We start from the raw sequence: 19128 nt of genomic DNA, 5'->3' as shown, positions 1-19128 counted from the left end.
TGGAGTGGTTTTCCTCATTTCCATTTCAGAAGTTTTGTTGCTGATATACAGGAATGCCTTTGATTTATGCATGTTGATTTTATATCCTGCCACTTTGCTGAATTCATTTATTAACTCTAGCAGTTTCTTTGTAGACCCTTTTGGGTCTGTTAAATATATTATCATGTCATCCGCAAATAGCGATAATTTAAGTTCTTCTTTTCCTATTTTTATGCCTTTAATTTCTTTTGTCTGTCTAATTGCTCTGGCTAGTACTTCGAGAACTAAATTGAATAGAAGTGGTGATAGAGGGCATCCCTGTCTTGTTCCAGATTTTAGAGGGAATGCCTTCAGTTTTTCTCTGTTTAGGATGATGCTAGCCTGAGGTTTAGCATATATAGCTTTTACAATGTTGAGGTAAGTTCCTGTTATCCCTAGTTTTTCTAGTGTTTTGAACATAAAGGGATGCTGTACTTTGTCAAATTCTTTTTCTGCATCTATCGAGATGATCATATGGTTCTTGTCTTTAAGTCTATTGATGTGGTGAATAGTATTTATTGATTTCCGTATATTGAACCAACCTTGCATCCCAGGGATGAATCCTACTTGATCATGGTGTACAATTTTTTTGATATGCTTTTGTATTCGATTCGCCAGGATTTTATTGAGAATTTTTGCATACAAGTTCATTAGAGATATTGGTCTGTAGTTTTCTTTCTTTGAAGTGTCTTTGTCTGGTTTCGGAATCAGGGTGATGTTGGCCTCATAGAATGAATTTGGAAGAGCTCCCTCTTTTTCTATTTCTTGAAATAGCTTGAAAAGTATTGGTATTAATTCTTCTTTGAAGGTTTTGTGAAACTCCACTGTATACCCATCCGGTCCAGGGCTTTTTTTGGTTGGTAGTCTTTTGATGGCTTCTTCAATTTCTTCCTTTGTTATTGGTCTGTTTAAATTGTGTGTGTCTTCCTGACTCAATCTGGGCAGATCATATGACTTAAGAAATTTATCGATATCTTCACTATCTTCTATTTTATTGGAATATAGGGTTTCAAAATAGTTTCTAATTATCTTCTGTATTTCTGTAGTGTTTGTTGTGATATTGTCTTTTTCATCCCGTATGTTAGTAATTTGAGTTCTCTCTCTTCTTCTCTTCATTAGCATGGCTAAGGGCCTGTCGATCTTATTTATTTTTTCAAAGAACCAACTTTTAGTTATTTCAATTTTTTCTATGGTTTTTTTTTTTGTTTCAATTTCGTTGATTCCTGCTCTAATTTTAATTATTTCTTGTTTTCTACTACATTTGCTGTTCCTTTTCTAGGTTTTTGAGGTGTAGTGTGAGTTCATTTATTTGTTGGTTTTTTTCTTTTTTTGAGGAAAGAACTCCAAGAAATGAATTTCCCTCTTAAAACTGCTTTCATTGTGTCCCATAGATTCCGGTATGTTGTGTCTGTATTGTCATTTGTCTCTATGAATTTTTTTATCTGCTCCTTTATGTCTTCTGTAACCCATTGATCATTCAGTAACATATTGTTCATTTTCCATGTGATGTAGGATTTTTCCTTCCTTCTTTTATCATTGATTTCCAGTTTCATTCCATTATGATCAGATATGGTGCATGGTATTATCTCCACACCTTTATATTTACTAAGAGTTGCCCTATGGCATAATATATGGTCTATCTTTGAGTAGGATCCATGTGCTGCTGAGAAGAACATGTATCCACTTGATGATGGTTGATATATTCTATATATGTCACTTAAGTCTAGGTTATTGATTGTGCTATTGAGTTCAATAGTTTCTTTATTCAGCTTTTGTCTAGAGGATCTGTCTAATGGTGAGAGCAGTGTTTTGAAGTCACCCATAATTATTGTGTTGTAGTCTATTTGACTCTCGAACTTGAGAAGAGTTTGTTTTATGAACGTTGCAGCTCCATTGTTTGGTGCATACAAATTGATAATTGTTATGTCTTGTTGGTGGATGGTTCCTTTTAACAGTATATAGTGTCCTTCTTCATCCCTTTTGATTAACTTAGGTTTGAAGTTGATTTTATTAGATATGAGTATGGCCACTCCTGCTTGCTTCCGAGGGCCATGTGAGTGATATGATTTTTCCCAACCTTTTACCTTCAGCCTGTGTATGTCTTTTCCTATCATATGAGTCTCCTGAAGGCAGCATATTGTTGGATTTTTTTTTGATCCAGGTTACTAGCCTATGTCTCTTGATTGGTGAGTTTAGGCCATTAACATTTAAGGTTACAATTGAAATATGATTTGTACTTCCAGTCATGTTTATTTATTTTAGTTTGGCTAGTTTTTACTTTTTGGTTATTTTCCTCCCCCTTTACTGAGATACCTCCTGCTGTTAGTTTTGGGCACTATTTTTCAATTCCTCTTCTTGTAGTATTTTGCTCAAAATGCTTTGCAGTGCTGGTTTTCTTGCTGCGAATTGTTTTAGCTTTGGTTTATCATGAAAGATTTTAATTTCATTGTCAAATCTGAAGCTTAATTTTGCTGGATACAGTATTCTTGGTTGGAAACCATTATTTTTCAGCGTTTGAAATACATTGTTCCAGGATCTTCTTGCTTTTAAAGTCTGTGATGAAAAAATCAGTCATTAACCTAATTTGTTTACCCCTGAATGCAATCTGCCTCCTTTCTCTCGTAGCTTTAAATATTCTCTCCTTGTTCTGTATGTTGGCTGTCTTCATAATTATATGTCTTGGAGTTGGTCTATTACAGTTTTGAATGTTTGGTGTCCTGTAGGCTTCCAGGATTTGGCAATCCATTCCATCTTTCATCTCTGGGAAGTTTTCTAGAATTATTTCATTTAATAGGTTGTCCATTCCTTTGGTTTCATTTTCTATGCCTTCTTCTATCCCGATGACTCTCAAATTTGTTTTTTTTATGACATCCCATATTTCTTGAATAGATTGCTCATGGGATTTAAGCATCTTTTCTGTGTTGACTATATTCTTTTCAAGTTGATAAACTTTGTCTTCATTATCTGATGTTCTGACTTCTACTTGATCTAGTCTATTTGTAATATTCTCGTTTGAGTTCTTAATTTGGTTTATAGTTTCCTGCATTTCTAGGATTACTGTTTGATTTTTTTTAAGATCTCTATCTCCTGGTAAAGCTCATTCTTTGCCATTTGAATTTGTTTGTTTAATTCATTTTCAAAATATACTTTTATTGCTTGGACTTGCTGTCTCATGTCTTCTGTAATATTCCGTTCCATCTGAGTTAGGTATGCCTTGAGTTCTTTCCCTATCCCTGTTTCTGATGCTTCTAGGTCCTCCTGTAGAATTACGTTGTCCTGCATTGTTTGTACTCCTTTTTTCCCTTGTTTTTTCATGATGTTCACGCTACTTTCTAGCTCTATTTGATTGCTGTGTTTCTGCTCTCTTCTATAAATTTGTTTTGGTTTTTTATATCTCTGCTTTGTGTTGGTAGACTATGCTTGCTAAAGTGGATTCCGCTGGGAAGGAATTCCGACAGCCGAGCTCCAGTGAGGTCACCTCTCTGCTATGGCAAGCCCCAGGCTCCTTACTGGGGTGTCCGGATGTAGGGGTGGGACTGGACTGTCTCTGGTTGGTTTCAGCTCCTGGACACCGGCAGCCGGGCGGTCTCCAGCCGCCCAGTCGCGCTGGTAGCCGGCGGGCAATTGGTCGCAGGCAGGCGTGCGGTTTCCAGCTGCTCAGTCACAGGGCCAATGGGCCGGCTGTCACTGGTGGGCGGGCGATCTCTAGCCGCCTAGTCATGTGGTGAGGCAGGCAGGTGGTCTCCAGCTGCCCAGTCGCACGGTCAGCCAGCGGGCGATCGGTCGCCCGCGGGCATGTGGTCTCCAGCCGCTCAGTCGCAGGGGCAATGGGCCGGCTGTCGCTGGTGGGCGGGCGATCTCTAGCCGCCCAGTTGCAGGGGCAATGGGCTGGCTGTCACAGGCGGGCGGGCGGTCCCCAGCTGCCCAGTCGCGCGGGCAGCCAGCGGGCGATTGGTCACCGTTGGGCGTGCGGTTTCCAGCTACTCAATCGCAGGGGCAATGGGCCGGCTGCCGCTGGTGTGCGGGCAATCTCTAGCCACCCATTCGCAGGGGCAATGAGCTGGCTGTTGCTCGTGGGCGGGCAATCTCTAGCTGCCCAGTCGTGCGGTTGGTCGCCGGCGGGGGGCGGACTCCAACCGCCCAGTCGTGCGGGCGGAGGGTGGAGTTTTGCTGGCGGGCGTGCATTATCTGGCTACCCAGTCGCAAGGGCCTGGCCTCTAGTCCCCTGGTTTCTCCTGCTAGTCCTGGTTTCTCCTGCTAGACCAGATTTCCCCTGAGTGATGCCTCTCGGCAGTTCAAACTGTACTCTGGGCCTGCTGTTTGTTGGGCGTGGAGGGTGGCTATTGAGAACCCCCCCCCCCCGCCACTCTATTGTTTTGATTTTTTCCGCTTGCCCCTCCCCCCGTACTGGCAATACAGGTTTCGTTTTCCCCGCTGATGGGAGGGGGAGTTGAAGGTTGGGTGTCTCTAATTTTCCCCGTGTCTTTATGCAGGCTTGCTCTGATAATTCCTCCCCCGGAGAGCCTAGGAGAGATTTTATGCGAAATCCCCGCTGTATGGGAGATGAGCTGAGTAACACGCACCTGTTTTATTGTTGCAATCTGTTGGAGAGTGGCGGTGGTTACTTCAGCTCTCCAAGATGGTGGCCGCTGGTTTCCTTGGTGGAGTTTCCATTGTGTGGGATAGAACTGTCCTGTTTCCTTCCCCATCTGAAATCCTGAACTCAGCCCAGGGCTCTGTGAGTGCTCAGGCAGCAGGATTCCACAGAATCTGCAGCAATCTCCCTGCTTGCTGGTCGCTTCTCGGAGCTCCCCGCCGTCTGTAGCCGCGGGGAAGCCCGAGCGGATCCTACTTTTTATATTTGCTAAGAGTTTCTTTGTGGCATAATATGTGGTCTATTTTAGAGAAGGATCCATGTGCTGCTGAGAAGAAAGTGTATTCGTTCATTGAAGGATGACATATTCTATATATGTCAGTTAAGGCTAAGTTATTGATTGTATTATTGAGTTCTATAGTTTCTTTGTTCAGCTTTTCTTTGGACAATCTATCCAGTGGTGAAAGAGATATGTCAAAGTCAACCAGAATTATTGTGTTGTGGTCTGTTTGACTCTTGAATTTGACAAGAGTTTGTTTGATGAATGTAGATGCTCCATTGTTTGGGGCATATAAATTTATTATTGTTATGTCTTGTTGATGAATGTTTCCCTTAAGCAGTAAAAAATATTCTCATTTATCCCTTTTGATTAACTTTGACTTGAAGTCTACTTTATTTGACATGAGAATGGAAACCCCTGCTCGCTTCTGCAGTCCATGTGATTGGTATGATTTTTCCCATTCTTTCACCTTATTTCTGTGGATGTCTTTTCCTATGTGATGAGTCTCGTGGAGGTGGCATATTGTTGGGTCTTTTTTATAATCCAATCTGCTGGTCTATGTCTTTTGATTGGTGAGTTTAGACCATTAACATTTAGTGTTATTATTGAGACATGACTTGTATTCCCAGCCATTTTTGTTTATTTTTGGTATTTAACTTGACTTGGTTTCTCCTTTGATTAGTTTTTCCTTTAGTGTAATACCTCCCTTTACTGATTTTCATTGTTGTTTTTAATGTCCTCCTCATGTAATATTTTGCTGAGGATGTTCTGTAGCGCAGGCTTACTAGTTGTAATTTCTTTTAACTTTTGTTTATCATGGAAGGTTCTTATTTTGTCATCAAATCTAAAGCTTAATTTTGATGGATACAAGATTCCTGGTTGGCATCCACTTTCTTTCAGAGCTTGATATATGTTGTTCCAGGATCTTCTAGCTTTCAGGGTCTGGATTAAAAAGTCTGCACATAATCTAATTGGTTACCCCCATATGTAATCTGATTTTTTTCTCTCATGACTTTTAATATTTTCTTCTTATTCTGTATGTTAGGCATTTTCATTATAATGTGCCTTGGTGATGATCTGTTGTGGTTTTTCCCATTCCTTGGTTTCATCATCTAAGTCAGGGTTTCCTCAACTAAGTCAAGGTTTTTCATTAAAATTGATATTTTAGTTGGATAATTCTTTGTTTCGGGGCTGTATGCATTACAGATGTTTAGCAGCATCCCTGGTTTCTAAGCACTGGGTGCCAATATCACCTCCCAGTGATGAAAATCAAAATGGTCTCCAGACATCACAAAGTGTCCTGAGAAGAGGCAAAATTGCCTCCAGTTCAGAGTCACTGGTCTAAATTAAAAGGGAAAATAATTTGATGGCACTTTTCTAATTATGAGTCCAAACACTTTTTTAGGAGAGCAAGAGAGGCATGTGCATACAGTGTGTGTCCAGCATGTCTTAAGCAATTTCCAGTGATAATTATCACATACTAAATTGTCTTCTGTATATATTTGCCTGAACACATCAGAGTGCTTATTACTGTTATTGTAAGTACCACACCTTGTAAAGTATTTTGATATTTTCAATAATGAACAACATGCATTGTTTCTACCAATCAAATCATTTTGCCTATTCTGAAAGGAATTGAAATTGACATCTTACCATGAGCAAATCACATATAGAAAACACACATATGAATTACAAGTACTCATCCCTCATTTCTTGAGAGACCTGTATCTCTCAAGTCATTTCAGATATGGAGTCCTCTTTCTGCCTAAACCCTCAGTCACTCTACAGGGATGTTTTAGACTGATGGTACATGTTTTCAAAACTTTTAATCTCTATAATAATTTTTAAAAATCCTTCATTCTCTGTTATTTAATACTCCTATGGTATGTCATCCTGATGCCAGCAGTCCCTTTCTGAAAGTCTGTTACTTCTATTTTTTGTTTCACATGAGTAAATCAGTTCCCATTTAAGCAAACACAACACACACACACACACACACACACACACACACACACGAAATCCACTCACATATATCCACTGGTGGCAATGGGGACTGCACTAAAGATTTCACCTGAGACGGAGACAACCTAAAGTCCAGCTTGAACACTGCTTTCCAAGGTCCTCTTGGGGGTCTCTCCCCCTCCTCCTCTGACTTTCCTCTCCTCCCCAAGACAATGCAGGTTCTTTCTGCAACATCCCCTCCCCAACTTTAGAGTGGCACTTTTTAGAGCACGAATCAGCAAGCTACCACTCTTAGTCAAATCTGCCTACAGCTAAGAATGAATTTTGCACTTCTGAATAATTTCTTTAAGAAAAGAATTATACTCTTTCCACTAACTTATACTTGTCTATCTAGAATACAGGTTGTCCATTCAGCTGGTCATTTGCCAGGTGTGGACTTCAGTTGCTGGTCTTGCAATATGAATTGCTATCCCCTCATTGTGCGGGTCTGTGTGGAGCTTTAATCACTAAATGTCTCCATTTCTATATTACATTAACATTGGCTCATGCATATAATTACCTGCTGCTGATGTAGTTCTCCATCTTAAAGTTTTAGAGTGGGTTAACCAGTTCATTATATCTTAATTTAATAACAAGCATTACTGTAGAGTGATTGTGTATAGGTATCTGTTAGCTGTCAGGGTGTGTTTTTTTTTAACCTGATGTGTGTGTGTTGAGGGGGGGTAGGATTAGGAAGGTGAACTGTTCAGGAATTTTCTGCACAAGCTGTGCAGAAGAGCAGATAACTAGTGCTGCTCTGGCATTAATCCCAGGAACCACTAGCAGTAGTGGGGTGCCGCCAATCTAACATGAGCACAGGTGCTTCATGACAAACATTACTAGCATGTTCAACTGCATAATGTTCTGGCACTGTATTTTGAATGACATTAATTTATTAAATAAATTGTATATATTAAAAAAGAAAAGAATTATATTACATTTCATGAAGGTATTATATAAAATCTAAGTTTTAGTGTGTGTAAATAAAATGTGAACAAAACGTAGCCATGCTCATTTGTTTCTGTGTTATCTATGGCTGCTCTTTTGCTGCAATGGCAGCATTGAGTGGCTGCAACAAAGACCACAAAGCCCACAAAGCCTAAAATATTTACAAACCACCCTTTAACAGAAAAAGTTTGTCTACCCCTACCATAGAGACACCCACCCCAAGTGATTTATCAGTGTTTCCAACACACATAATGAGCCCCAGGCCCTGAGGGAAATTCTGCATGGATAATATGCACTTAGGTGTGGTGAGGTTTTTTTCCAAGCCAGCAGTGAACCTGTCACTGTGTGTATATTTCAGGGTATGCAGAGGGGCACAGCCAGCAGCTGGACTAAATTTAGGCCCAGGTGGCCCCAAAGTGCACTTACCTTGCTTCCCCACCTCCCATATCACAACATAAATATTGGCTAGATACACTGAGCCTCACCTTACAGCAGATTTTTCAACACTAAAATTTTGTTTTATATTTCAATCCACTCATTAAAACAGAATCAAACATTTTTCCTTAGATTCAATTCACTTTCAAATAATCTGTACGAAGAACTTGAGAACAATCAAAAATGGGCACAAAGTGAGTTTATCAAACACAGAAAAGACCACCTGAGCCATACAAATGAATGTCTGATGGTCCTGCAGGAGAAACTGGTAAGGAGCTCTTATTTCATGAAGTAGAGCTGCATGGTAAATGTCTGGATGTTAGCCACGAGTAAAGGTCTGGAAGTTCACCCTTCAACATTTACAGCATCAGTAGCTTCTTTATAATTTTAGCACTGTAGGTTCAAAAGCCTTATTCTGGTCCTGTTTACTATACCCTAACTCTGTGAATCTGCATTTCTCTGTTCAAAGTTACCTGAAGTGATTTTTTCAAAATACAGATTGTCACTCCAAACCTAGGGAGATAACTCTCTGGGGCCGTCACTGGAATACGTGATCTTAGACAATCATATTGGATGGCACTTAGGCACAAGAAATCTTGGAAACTTCTGCTCACAAAGTCATTTAAAATCTCTGGAGATCTGTCAGTAGAACAAAACTTTTCAAAACTCTTTTTAGATTGTGTAAAGAAAGCCCCAAACTTTGAGGTGAGGTTACCAGGGTTTATGAAAAATATATTTCCTTTAGGGTTGCCTTTTCCCATTGCAACCAGCACATCGGGAAGGCTGAAAAGGGACATCAGTGCTGTCAGTGGCTGCCAGCCATGAAGGTGATTCAAAAAAGATAACTTCAGTAAAGGAGCTTTGGGCAGCTCAGTAAATAATGTCTCTCACCCCCACCAGAGTTTGCAAATAACTGAATAAGATAGGAGTCCAAGAGGAGGAGATATTCATAACAACATTATCACTGAGAAGGGGTATCAAAGTATGTGCAGTCACATCAGTAGTTGCCAAGTGGGCCTCCTAGATTCTTACCCTCAAGTTAGGTAAATTCCTCTGCCAGTTACAGGCAGCACTAAGTGACCTTGTGGGTTCCCCTGCAGACAGAAGTCTCTTACAAGAAGAGAAAGACGAATCCACCCTTCCTGAGGCAAGGCAGGGGCAAAAAGAAGAGGGCCAAAGGGGCCACGACAGTCTGTCCAGTTCCTGCTCCCAAATTCTCTGTGGGGAAGTGAGATGAGAAGCTAATTAGCCTAAGGCTACTTCTGCATTCCACACTCTGCTGCATAATAGAATCACTTGAAGAGTTTTTAAGTGGTATTAACTCCTGAGCTCCATCATAAACCAATTAAATCAAAATTTCTAGAGGTGGGGTATAATCCAGAGGATTGTAAGAAACAGTTGGAATGGAAAGTCACTATTCTTGCTGAAGTGTGTTGATGTGGATATGAAATTCTAGGGAATAAGAACTTCTGGCATTTAGAACATGCCAAGGAGCTCAGGGAAAGCCATAACTAAATCATTTTCATTTGCTACACTTCTTTAAAACACTAGACTCAAATTCCAAATCCTTAAGGCATTTCAGCAAGACCAGAGAGAGCCCTCTTATTTTATTCTATAACACGTAGAATCCAGAAACTACAAACAAGTTCAAACAAAAAGAATTAACTCTTACACCTGGAACACAATTTTAGATATAAGGAATCTTGGTTTGAATTTTCAGGCTTAACATGGGAAAACAAATATGATAAAAACGTTTTCTCTAAGATGAAATATAAATCCACATTAGTATTCTTCTCTGCTGAGTTTTATCACATGATCTCTTTTCTAGGAAAAGTCTGAAAACAAAATGGAAGAAAAAATGTTGCAGCTTTCAAGCAAATTAGAAAATTTCATTAACTCACAGAAACAGGAAGCAGAACTGAACAAAGTAAAGTTTGTAGAAAATAAATTGTCCAAAAAGATGAGTCAAATGGAAAAGCACGTCTGGGGTGAACTAGAGAAAATGCAGAATGAATATCAATCAGGTGAGTAGATACCTTTTATTAAGGAAAGAATAATTGTCCTTTCCTGTCCAATTGCTCAGAAGTTTCTACTTTAAACCACTGGCCACGGAACAATCTTGTCATTAGTTACATCGTTATGTATTTAATCTGGCTTCCTAAATATCCTATAGGATGCCAGCATACCATCAAAACATGTATAAATGAGTCAACTTTCTTCATTCACATTGGATAATGTCACAATCCTGTTGCTGCCCTGAGATTCTCTTAAGATAATCTAAATCATAAATCCTAGACATGGAAAGTCCTTAGAGATCACCAAGACCTGACTTGTTGGGTATATTATAAAATTAGGAGCCTAAATCAAATGTCCCTCTCATTGGACTACAAGTAATGAGCCTAGACAGATGTCAGATTGGAAACTTGACCTTTAGAAGTGAGGAAGAGATGAATTAGCAGAGTCCAGTATAATGACTGCTTTTCCTCTTAAGAGGCTAATGGCAGCAGTGTCAAGCTGAGCTAACATCAAAGAGGATTAATTTGAAAGGCTCATCTAATTTGTCAAAAGAAAAGACATGGGATAGGTGCTGTGGAGCAGCCATCTGCCTCAAATCACAATTCTGAAGGAATTACCAGGAACCAGAGGGGTTCCTGTATAGAGAAACTCCAACCCATTCTCTATCTTCTAGATCATTCACATTTAAATTCCACAAAATTTTGGTCCCATTAAGAGATGCAGTGGAGGCGCCTTGGGAAGACATCACTGTTTCATTCTAGCAGCTGTTTCTGGCATATAAGTAGAATTTGTTGCATGGAAATATAACCCTCACAACCCCCACTTTCTACCACCAAGTCAAAATAATGAATTATCTAGCCAGGAATCATGTCCCAAATCTAACTGGTACTTAAAAACGGCCTTGCTTTCGCCTTAACTCTCAAAGATTTAATTTTACTCATCCCATTGGTACAATATCAGGATTAGCTGAAGAGAAATTTACAATCTATGTGTTTCTACATTTTACCAAGTGGGAGTTCTAGCAAAAGAGGACTCCAAATTAATGGTCTGCTCCTTTATGCCTTTAATGAAAATGTGAGAAGAAACTATGTGAAAGGCCTCAGTGAATAACAAATGGGCTACACTTTAAGAAGTTTGAGGTCTGGTAGGTCTGTAGTCATGAATGACTAGATATGTATAAGAGGGACACAAAGTGCTAGAAGGGAAGAGGGCAGCCACTCTTTTATGCCTTTCAAACCGGCTATTCTCAGAGAAATTCTCAAATCTCATCAGTGGTATTTACCTTCAACTTGGTAACAAGAATTTTTCTTTTTAAAAATCACATAGGGCTTGGGCTGGGGATGTGGCTCAAGCGGTAGCGCGCTTGCCTGGCATGTGTGCGGCCCAGGTTCGATCCTCAGCACCACATACCAACAAAGATGTTGTGTCTGCCGAAAACTAAAAAATAAATACTAAAAAATTCTCTCTCTCTCTCTCAAAAAAAAAAATCACACAAGGATTGGGCTATAGCTCAGTTGGTAGAGTGCTTGCCTCACATTCACAAGGCCCTGGGTTCCATCCCTAGTAACACACACACACATACCACACACAAATCACACAAGTGCTGGAGATTAATGCTCTGAGGTGTGGTTGGTAAAGATTTTCTCCCATTCTATAAGTTCTCTCTTCACGTTATTGTTTCCTTTGCTGAGAGGAAGATTTTTAGTTTGAATATATCCCATTTATTGATTCTTGATTTTACTTCTTGTGCTTTAGGAGTCTTGTTAAGGAAGTCAGATCCTAAGCCAACATGGTGAAGATTTGGGCCTACTTTTTCTTTTATTGGGCTTAGTGAAAAGGGACACAGAGACAAGATACAGAGGCAGGAAAGAAAGATGGCAGAATGGCAGAAGGGCCTAGCTGCCAAGCTTTATTTATATCAATAGGTTGCTTTAGGTCATTAGCATCATTGGTACATATTGTTCACTGTGTCATTAGGCAGGTTACAGACTTAGCAACATTATGCAGCTTATTCTTCAGTTGCATACTACATTGCAATGTGAAATGTTGGGAGCTTTGTGTAGCTCTCAAGAAAGTCCATTGTATAAAGTTAGTTACTGCTATGTGGGCAGGTTCTTGTGGTTGTCTAACAAGAGAGTTCCTTTATTTCCAGGACCTTTGTACCTGAGATCAAGGTGGAGGCTGCTAAGACTCTAATACAGAGTTTCCTCATGAAGGACATTGCTATAGCAGCCAGGCATCCTGTGTCTTTGCACGAAGTTTTCCCAGCAGCCTGGCATTCTGTGTCTTTGTACAGAAACTTCCTAGTCACCAAGCATGCCACAGTCATGAAGCTATCAGAGACCTCAATCTCAAACACAGAACCTATTATATCCTCAGATGAAATGGATTTTGTTTGTTTTTAAAAGGGTTTTAATGGAATTTAATGTACTTTAAATTAAACAATGATCAATTATGGCAGGAATTCTAATATGCCAATTTCTACCAAAAAAAAAAAAGGTTCCAATGCATTCTTTGATATATATGTATTCTCTTTTTCTTTTTCAGGATTTAAATCAATTCACGACTCTCTCAACTCCCTCCAACAAATACAGAAAACAAAAATGGATCTAGAGAAATATAAAGTACAGAAAGACATAAAGAAATTAAAGCGTAAGATTGTGGAACTCCAGGAGGTATAAAACTTTCCAGTCCTTTTCTTTTTCACATGCTAATGGAGCAATCTGTTAGAAATAATTGTGAATAAGAAAGTTAATATCTCTATGGTTCTTACTGCTTCTAATGTCTCTCTATCTCTTACCACCATTTAAGAAGATGAATGTACCAGGGAAAAACAATAAAGAAGCTTTATGTCTCCATGTCTTCAATGTATTAGTGAAAAAAATTAAGGAAAATCTTCACACAGATGCCTTTTCTATATTTTTATTTACCTACAAATTTAAAAAGAACAATGTTCTTAATGTACACAGATGAATTAAGTAAGGCCAGATGTAATACATCAAAGAATGGCAGGAATATGGCAAATTGAACTATGGCAAAACCTGTCTGAAAATAATAGTCACTATACAGCTATAATTTACTACCTATATGAATTCAGTCCATTATTGCCAAAATATTTCAATTTTTTAAGAGAAACTTCTCCAATTTTTTATTTTTCTGGGGGAAGGGGGGTAGGTACTAGGGATTGAACTCAGGGGCACTTGACCACTGAGCCACATCCTCAGCCCCATTTTTTATTTTATTTAGAGACAGGGTCTCACTGAGTTGCTTAGTGTCTCACCATTGCTAAGGCTGGCTTTGAATCCGTGATCCTCCTGTCTCAGCCTCCCGAGCTGCTGGGATTATAGGCATGCACCACCATGCCCAGCAAACTTCTCCAGTTTTAAGCATTAATATCTAGGTCAATATGGTTCTTAATTTATGAAGGAAATATTTGTGGAACAGGTACATCTAGTGGGTTTTCAATCACAACTTCTTAAAAAGTATTTTTGTAGTTGTTAATGGACCTTTATTTTATTTATATGCAGTGATAAGAACAGAACCTTACACATGCTAGGCAAATGCTATACCACTGAGCTATAACCGCAGTCCATCAATCACAACTTTTGACACAAAGATTTTCCTTGTCTAACAATCCTAATGTTCATAGAAAGTTTAGAATGTTCAAAATATATTTTCATTGTTTTCAGTATGTATCAGAATTATGAGTAAGTTCTAATCCAAAATAAGAGAATTCAACAGCTTTCAGGAAAAATATGCCACATAATTGATGTAGCTGTACTTCAAACATGAATTAATTTCTTATAAAATTAAAATACATCTAATTTTTCTGGATATAAATATTAAATACTGAGTCTGGAATGAGGCAACAAATTTGTGAAAAGTAAAACAAGTTATCCACAGTATGTTATCTGTGCTCAGAACAAGGACTAATGTCTAATCACAGATTGTGTGTAGGGCTGGCAAGGGAACTTATGCTTCAGATTTAGGCACCTTCCTTAGTTTACAGAAGGAGTCATAACTTCTCTCAAATAGAGAACAAATTTACCTTTCATATAAATTTTTGACCAGTATCCATTTTTCTAATTTTTAACTGTATAAAACATCTCGACTTATTGACATTAGCCTTATACAACATCATTGGCTCTATCATTGAAGGGGAATATTCATAGCAGTAATTAAGCATTTAGAAGCAACAACAAGTGTATTTTGTAATCAAGTGCCATTCTAGGATAAAGAGATGATATAAAGCTCTTAAAATATCCATAATAAAATAATAACATCTGTTAATATTTTGAGTATATATACATACATATGTATATGAATACACACACACACCCTTTTATCCACAATTCCATGACTAGAAATTTATATTATAGAAAGAAATGCTCTCAAAGTATACCAAGAAATTTGAATAAGGATACTTACTTATTATAGCATTATTTGTTATGGTATATAAAAATGTGAGGAATCTATTAACTAAATTAATGGTATTACCAGACCTCCCCCCCCAAAAAAAGTTATATGTAAAGCTATCCATGATACAAGGTTAGATGAAGAAAAAGCAAGTTGCACAGCAATACTGGCCCCACTTAAGTCAAAAGTTAGTTTCTAATAATTTTAACACAATACATGAAGTACAGTATGCAAAAAAGATTTTTAAAACAAATTGAGCAATGATTGAGTTATAAAACTTTTGTTTTCTACAATAAGTATATATAAATAGTTTTACATTTTTACATATGTCAAAAACCAACAAATATACTAGTCTATAATGAACCAAATGAATTGGAAAGGTTAAATTAGGAAATTATATAGAACAAGGCATATTATCCCACTCATACCCACTTTTTAATCTACAGACATGACTACAAAAGCAAAGAGGATATACACCAAGCAAGTGGGAAAAAAAACAGGATGCATTTTTTCCTTGTAAATAAAAATGCTCTAAACCATATTGTAATTCAAAGACTAGCACAGGATTGGGCCAAACATTTTCTCAGAATTAATCCCTTTCACTGGTGTTGACCAGGAAAGTACCATTTAAGGGTGGGAGCTCAAAGGATCAAAGCATCCTCTGCTACCATCCTCTTACTTAGGATGTCACCTGGGAATGCACAGACTCTAGATGACCTGAGCACTATGCCTAGAAAGAGGGTGGACCCAAGTTCTGTAGGGTCTAAAGCTTATATATATATATATATATATATATATATATATATATATATATATATATATATATATTGCTGATGTCCGGTCATGATGCCAGATGAGTTTGCACAGTAGTCTGTAGAATATTTTAGAAAGTAAATGCTACATTGGGATAATACCAGTAATTCAACTCCATACACAATTGTGAACAACATTGAATACATTGCTCTAACCAAATTTATCTCAAAGATGCCCATAGTCACTCTAGCACCACCTGATGTCAACCAAAGGAGTAGAAAAATGCAGTGAGGGCTGGGGATGTGGCTCAAGCGGTGGCGCGATCGACTGGTATGCGTGAGGCACTGGGTGTCGATCCTCAGCACCACATAAAAAAATGAAAAATAAAGATGTTGTGTCCATCGAAAACTGAAAAACAAAAATATTTTAAAAATTCTCTATCTCTTCTCTCTCTCTTAAAAAAAAGAAAAAAGAAAGAAAAATGCAGTGGTTTTAATCAATTGTCTTAATCAATTATGATTAAAACAACTGCACATATTATAATGACCATGTAAATTTGTGGCCAGGGCCCATGTAAGTGAGTGGCTCTGAAGCTCAAGAGCCATTGATTGTTATACAGTAAATTCATCTATGCTCAGGGGACAGTGAAGATAGGACTCCCTCCCCTTGCATTTATTTTGCTATGGATGGAAAAAGCTAATAACCATGAGCAATACTCCTTTCTTATCAGCTCACTATGCATGGGATTGTATTTTATATCAAATGACATTTCTGAATCCTGTGAGAAATGTCAAACTTCCCTCCCCAATACGTTGAGCATTACAGAATCTTCATACCCACACTGTAGACTCTACATCAAAATATTTCGGGTAGCTCTTACTTTACGCACAAACACCACGTAAGCCCTTTTGCACAGCTTAAGTGTTCTTCTGACTCCCAGCATTTTCTGCCTCTTAGTAAAACTTACTCTTGGAAAACATAGGGGAAAATCCCTTGACATTGGTCGTGGCAATGTTTTGGTAAAATATCAAAAGCACAGACAACAAAAGCAAAAAATAAATAAATGGACCTATATCAAACTAACAGTTTTCCATACAGCAAAGGAAGCAATAAACAAAATGAAAAGATAACATATGGAATGGTAACATACGGAATGTATAAGCAGGGGATAATCTCCAACCCCTTCCCCTGTTCTCCAAATTCATAATATATGCTCAAGTCTTTTATATAAAGTGGTGTCATACTTACATGAAATCTATGTACAATCTTCCTGTATGTGAGGTGCTGGGGATAAACCCAGGTCCTCACACATGTGGGGAACATGCTTATTGAACTACATCCCCAGCACCTCCCATATACTTTAAATCATGTATATATTACTTATAATACCTAATATAATGTAAATGCTATGTAAAAGTTTTATTACACCAAATTGTTTACAGAATAATAAAAATATCTACATGTTCAATAAACATTTTTATATTTTTGATCCATAGTTGGTTGAATGCATGGATGAAGACCTGCAGATATAGAAGGCTGATGGTATTCATAACATATATTTTGATAGGCAATTAATATCCCCAAATAGGAATATTATATAATTTAATGGCAAAACATAAAAACAAAGCAAAACAACAACCCCCTTCCCCCAAATAACCCAATTTGTACAATGAGCAAAGAACCTAAGTAGACATTTTTCCAAAGATACACAAGGCCAACAGGTACATGGAAAGGTCCTCAACATCACTAATCATCATAAAAATTAAAATCCAAATCACAAAGTGGTATTACCACACATCAGTAAAAAGGGGTAATCTCAAAAAAAGCCAAATGATAATTAGAATTGGTAAGCGTGCTGAGAAAAGGAAACCCTAGCACAATGTTAGTGGGATTATAAATTGGTACAGCCAATGTAGAAAACAGTATGAATGTTCCTCATAAAATTAAAAAGAAATAAGAGTATTATATGATACAGCAGCCCCATCACTGGGTATATATCCAAAGGAAATGCAATTCGTATTTTTGAAGAGGTACTCTTTAAGAGTATCTTGCATGTTCACTACACAAGTCAAGATATGGAAACAACCTAAATGTCCACTGACAGATGAATGGAAAAAGAAAACATGGTATATATACACAGTGGAATTTTATTTGGTCTTTAAAAAAGAAGGAAATCCAGCCAGGCACCATGGCGCATGCCTGTAATCCCAGTGACTCTGGAGGCTGAGGGAGGAGTATTGCAAGTTCAAAGCCAGTCTCAGCAATTTAGCGAGGCACTTAGCAACTTGGTGAGACTCTGTCTCTAAATAAAATATTAAATAAAGGGCTGGGGATGTAGCTCAGTGGTTCAATTCCTGGTATCAAAAAAAAAAAAAAAAAAAAAAAAAAAAAAAAAAGGAAATCCTGCCAAAATGGATAAACTTAACGGACCTTATGCTACATGAAATAAGGCAGTCATAGAAAGACAAATACTTCACAATCTCTCCTATATGTGAAATCTAATGAAGTCAAACTTACAGAAACAGAGAAGAATAGTAATTTCCAGGGGCTGGGGAGTGGGGTGAGGGAAGAATTTCAGTCTGTGTTAGTCAACTGTCACTGGAATAAAATGCCTGAGAAAATCAATATAAAAGGAGGAATGATTTATTTTGGCCTATGATTTCGAAAGTTTCCATCTATGTTCACTTGGTCCATGTGCTTTGCAGTACATCATGGTGGTGAGAGTGTGTGGTGAAGGAAGTTTGTTCACCTCATGGGGTCTGGGAAGCAAACAGGGAGAAGAAAGGGCCAGGATTCCAATTTACCCTTCCAAGGTACTCATCCAATGACCTCACTTCCTTCCACTAGGCCCCACTTTCTAAAGGTTCTACCATCTCACAATAGCACCACAAGCTGGTAACCAATCCTTTTTAGCACATGGCCTTTAGGAAACACCTTAATATCCAAACCATAACATAGTCAAGGGGTACAAACTTTATAAGATTATTAAGAGAGGTTGTTCTGCTGTGCAGGAGCTGAGGATCCCAAGCAGGCCCGACTCCTGAGAACCAAGAATTGGAACTGTTAACATTCAGGGATATAGCCATTGATTTTACTGAAGAGGAGTGGGAATGCCTTCAGCCTGCTCAGAAAAACTTATATAGAGATGGGATGTTAGAGAACTATAGAAACATGGCCTTTCTGGTTTTCAGCAGACACAACATCTTTGTTTGTATGTGGTGCTGAGGATTGAACCCTGGCTGCACGCATGCCAGGCGAGCGCACTACCGCTTGAGCCACATCCCCAGCCCAAGAAGAATACACCTTTTATGAATAAATTGTGCAGCATGGTGACCTATTAAATACTACGTGGATAGTAAGGACACAGTTATTCTGCTAAGACAACAATGAATACCATGAGACATTTTTGCAGGTACATAATAATTTCATCCAAGTGAATCAAGATATTGTAATGGGTTGTTGAAGTCCAGGATCTGACAGTACTGAATTTCCCACAGCTGGTGTACAAAAACAGAGCAACATTGTTATTAAGAACAAAGCATTTACAAAGTTTTGTGTGAGTTTAGCAATCAAAGCGTAACAAAATTATCTAGAGTACATTCTAACCCCATTTGAGCCAACATCTGTTTAGCTGAGGCTGTTAATGGTTTTATATCCCCCCAAGTAA

The 19128-nt window shown here is 38.3% G+C and overlaps 1 protein-coding gene across 1 annotated transcript in view; it reads left to right on the top strand.

The window, feature by feature from the left end:
* The window catches only part of FAM81B (family with sequence similarity 81 member B), a gene marked incomplete at both ends in the record, with an annotated part of 72038 nt that extends 59065 nt beyond the window's left edge, over window positions 1–12973 (top strand). Inside the window, 3 exons of the mRNA XM_081306174.1 lie at window positions 8409–8544; window positions 10105–10300; window positions 12840–12973. Coding sequence (XP_081162300.1) covers window positions 8409–8544; window positions 10105–10300; window positions 12840–12973 — 466 coding nt within the window. The remainder of the gene's footprint in view (window positions 1–8408; window positions 8545–10104; window positions 10301–12839) is intronic.
* Window positions 12974–19128: the final 6155 nt, after the last annotated feature.

Source organism: Spermophilus citellus (assembly GCF_964194105.1).
Source record: "Spermophilus citellus genome assembly, chromosome: 1".
NCBI classification, from domain to species: domain Eukaryota; kingdom Metazoa; phylum Chordata; class Mammalia; order Rodentia; family Sciuridae; genus Spermophilus; species Spermophilus citellus.
Note: the sequence above shows the minus strand (reverse complement) of the source record. Positions and strands in the feature narration are given on the sequence as shown.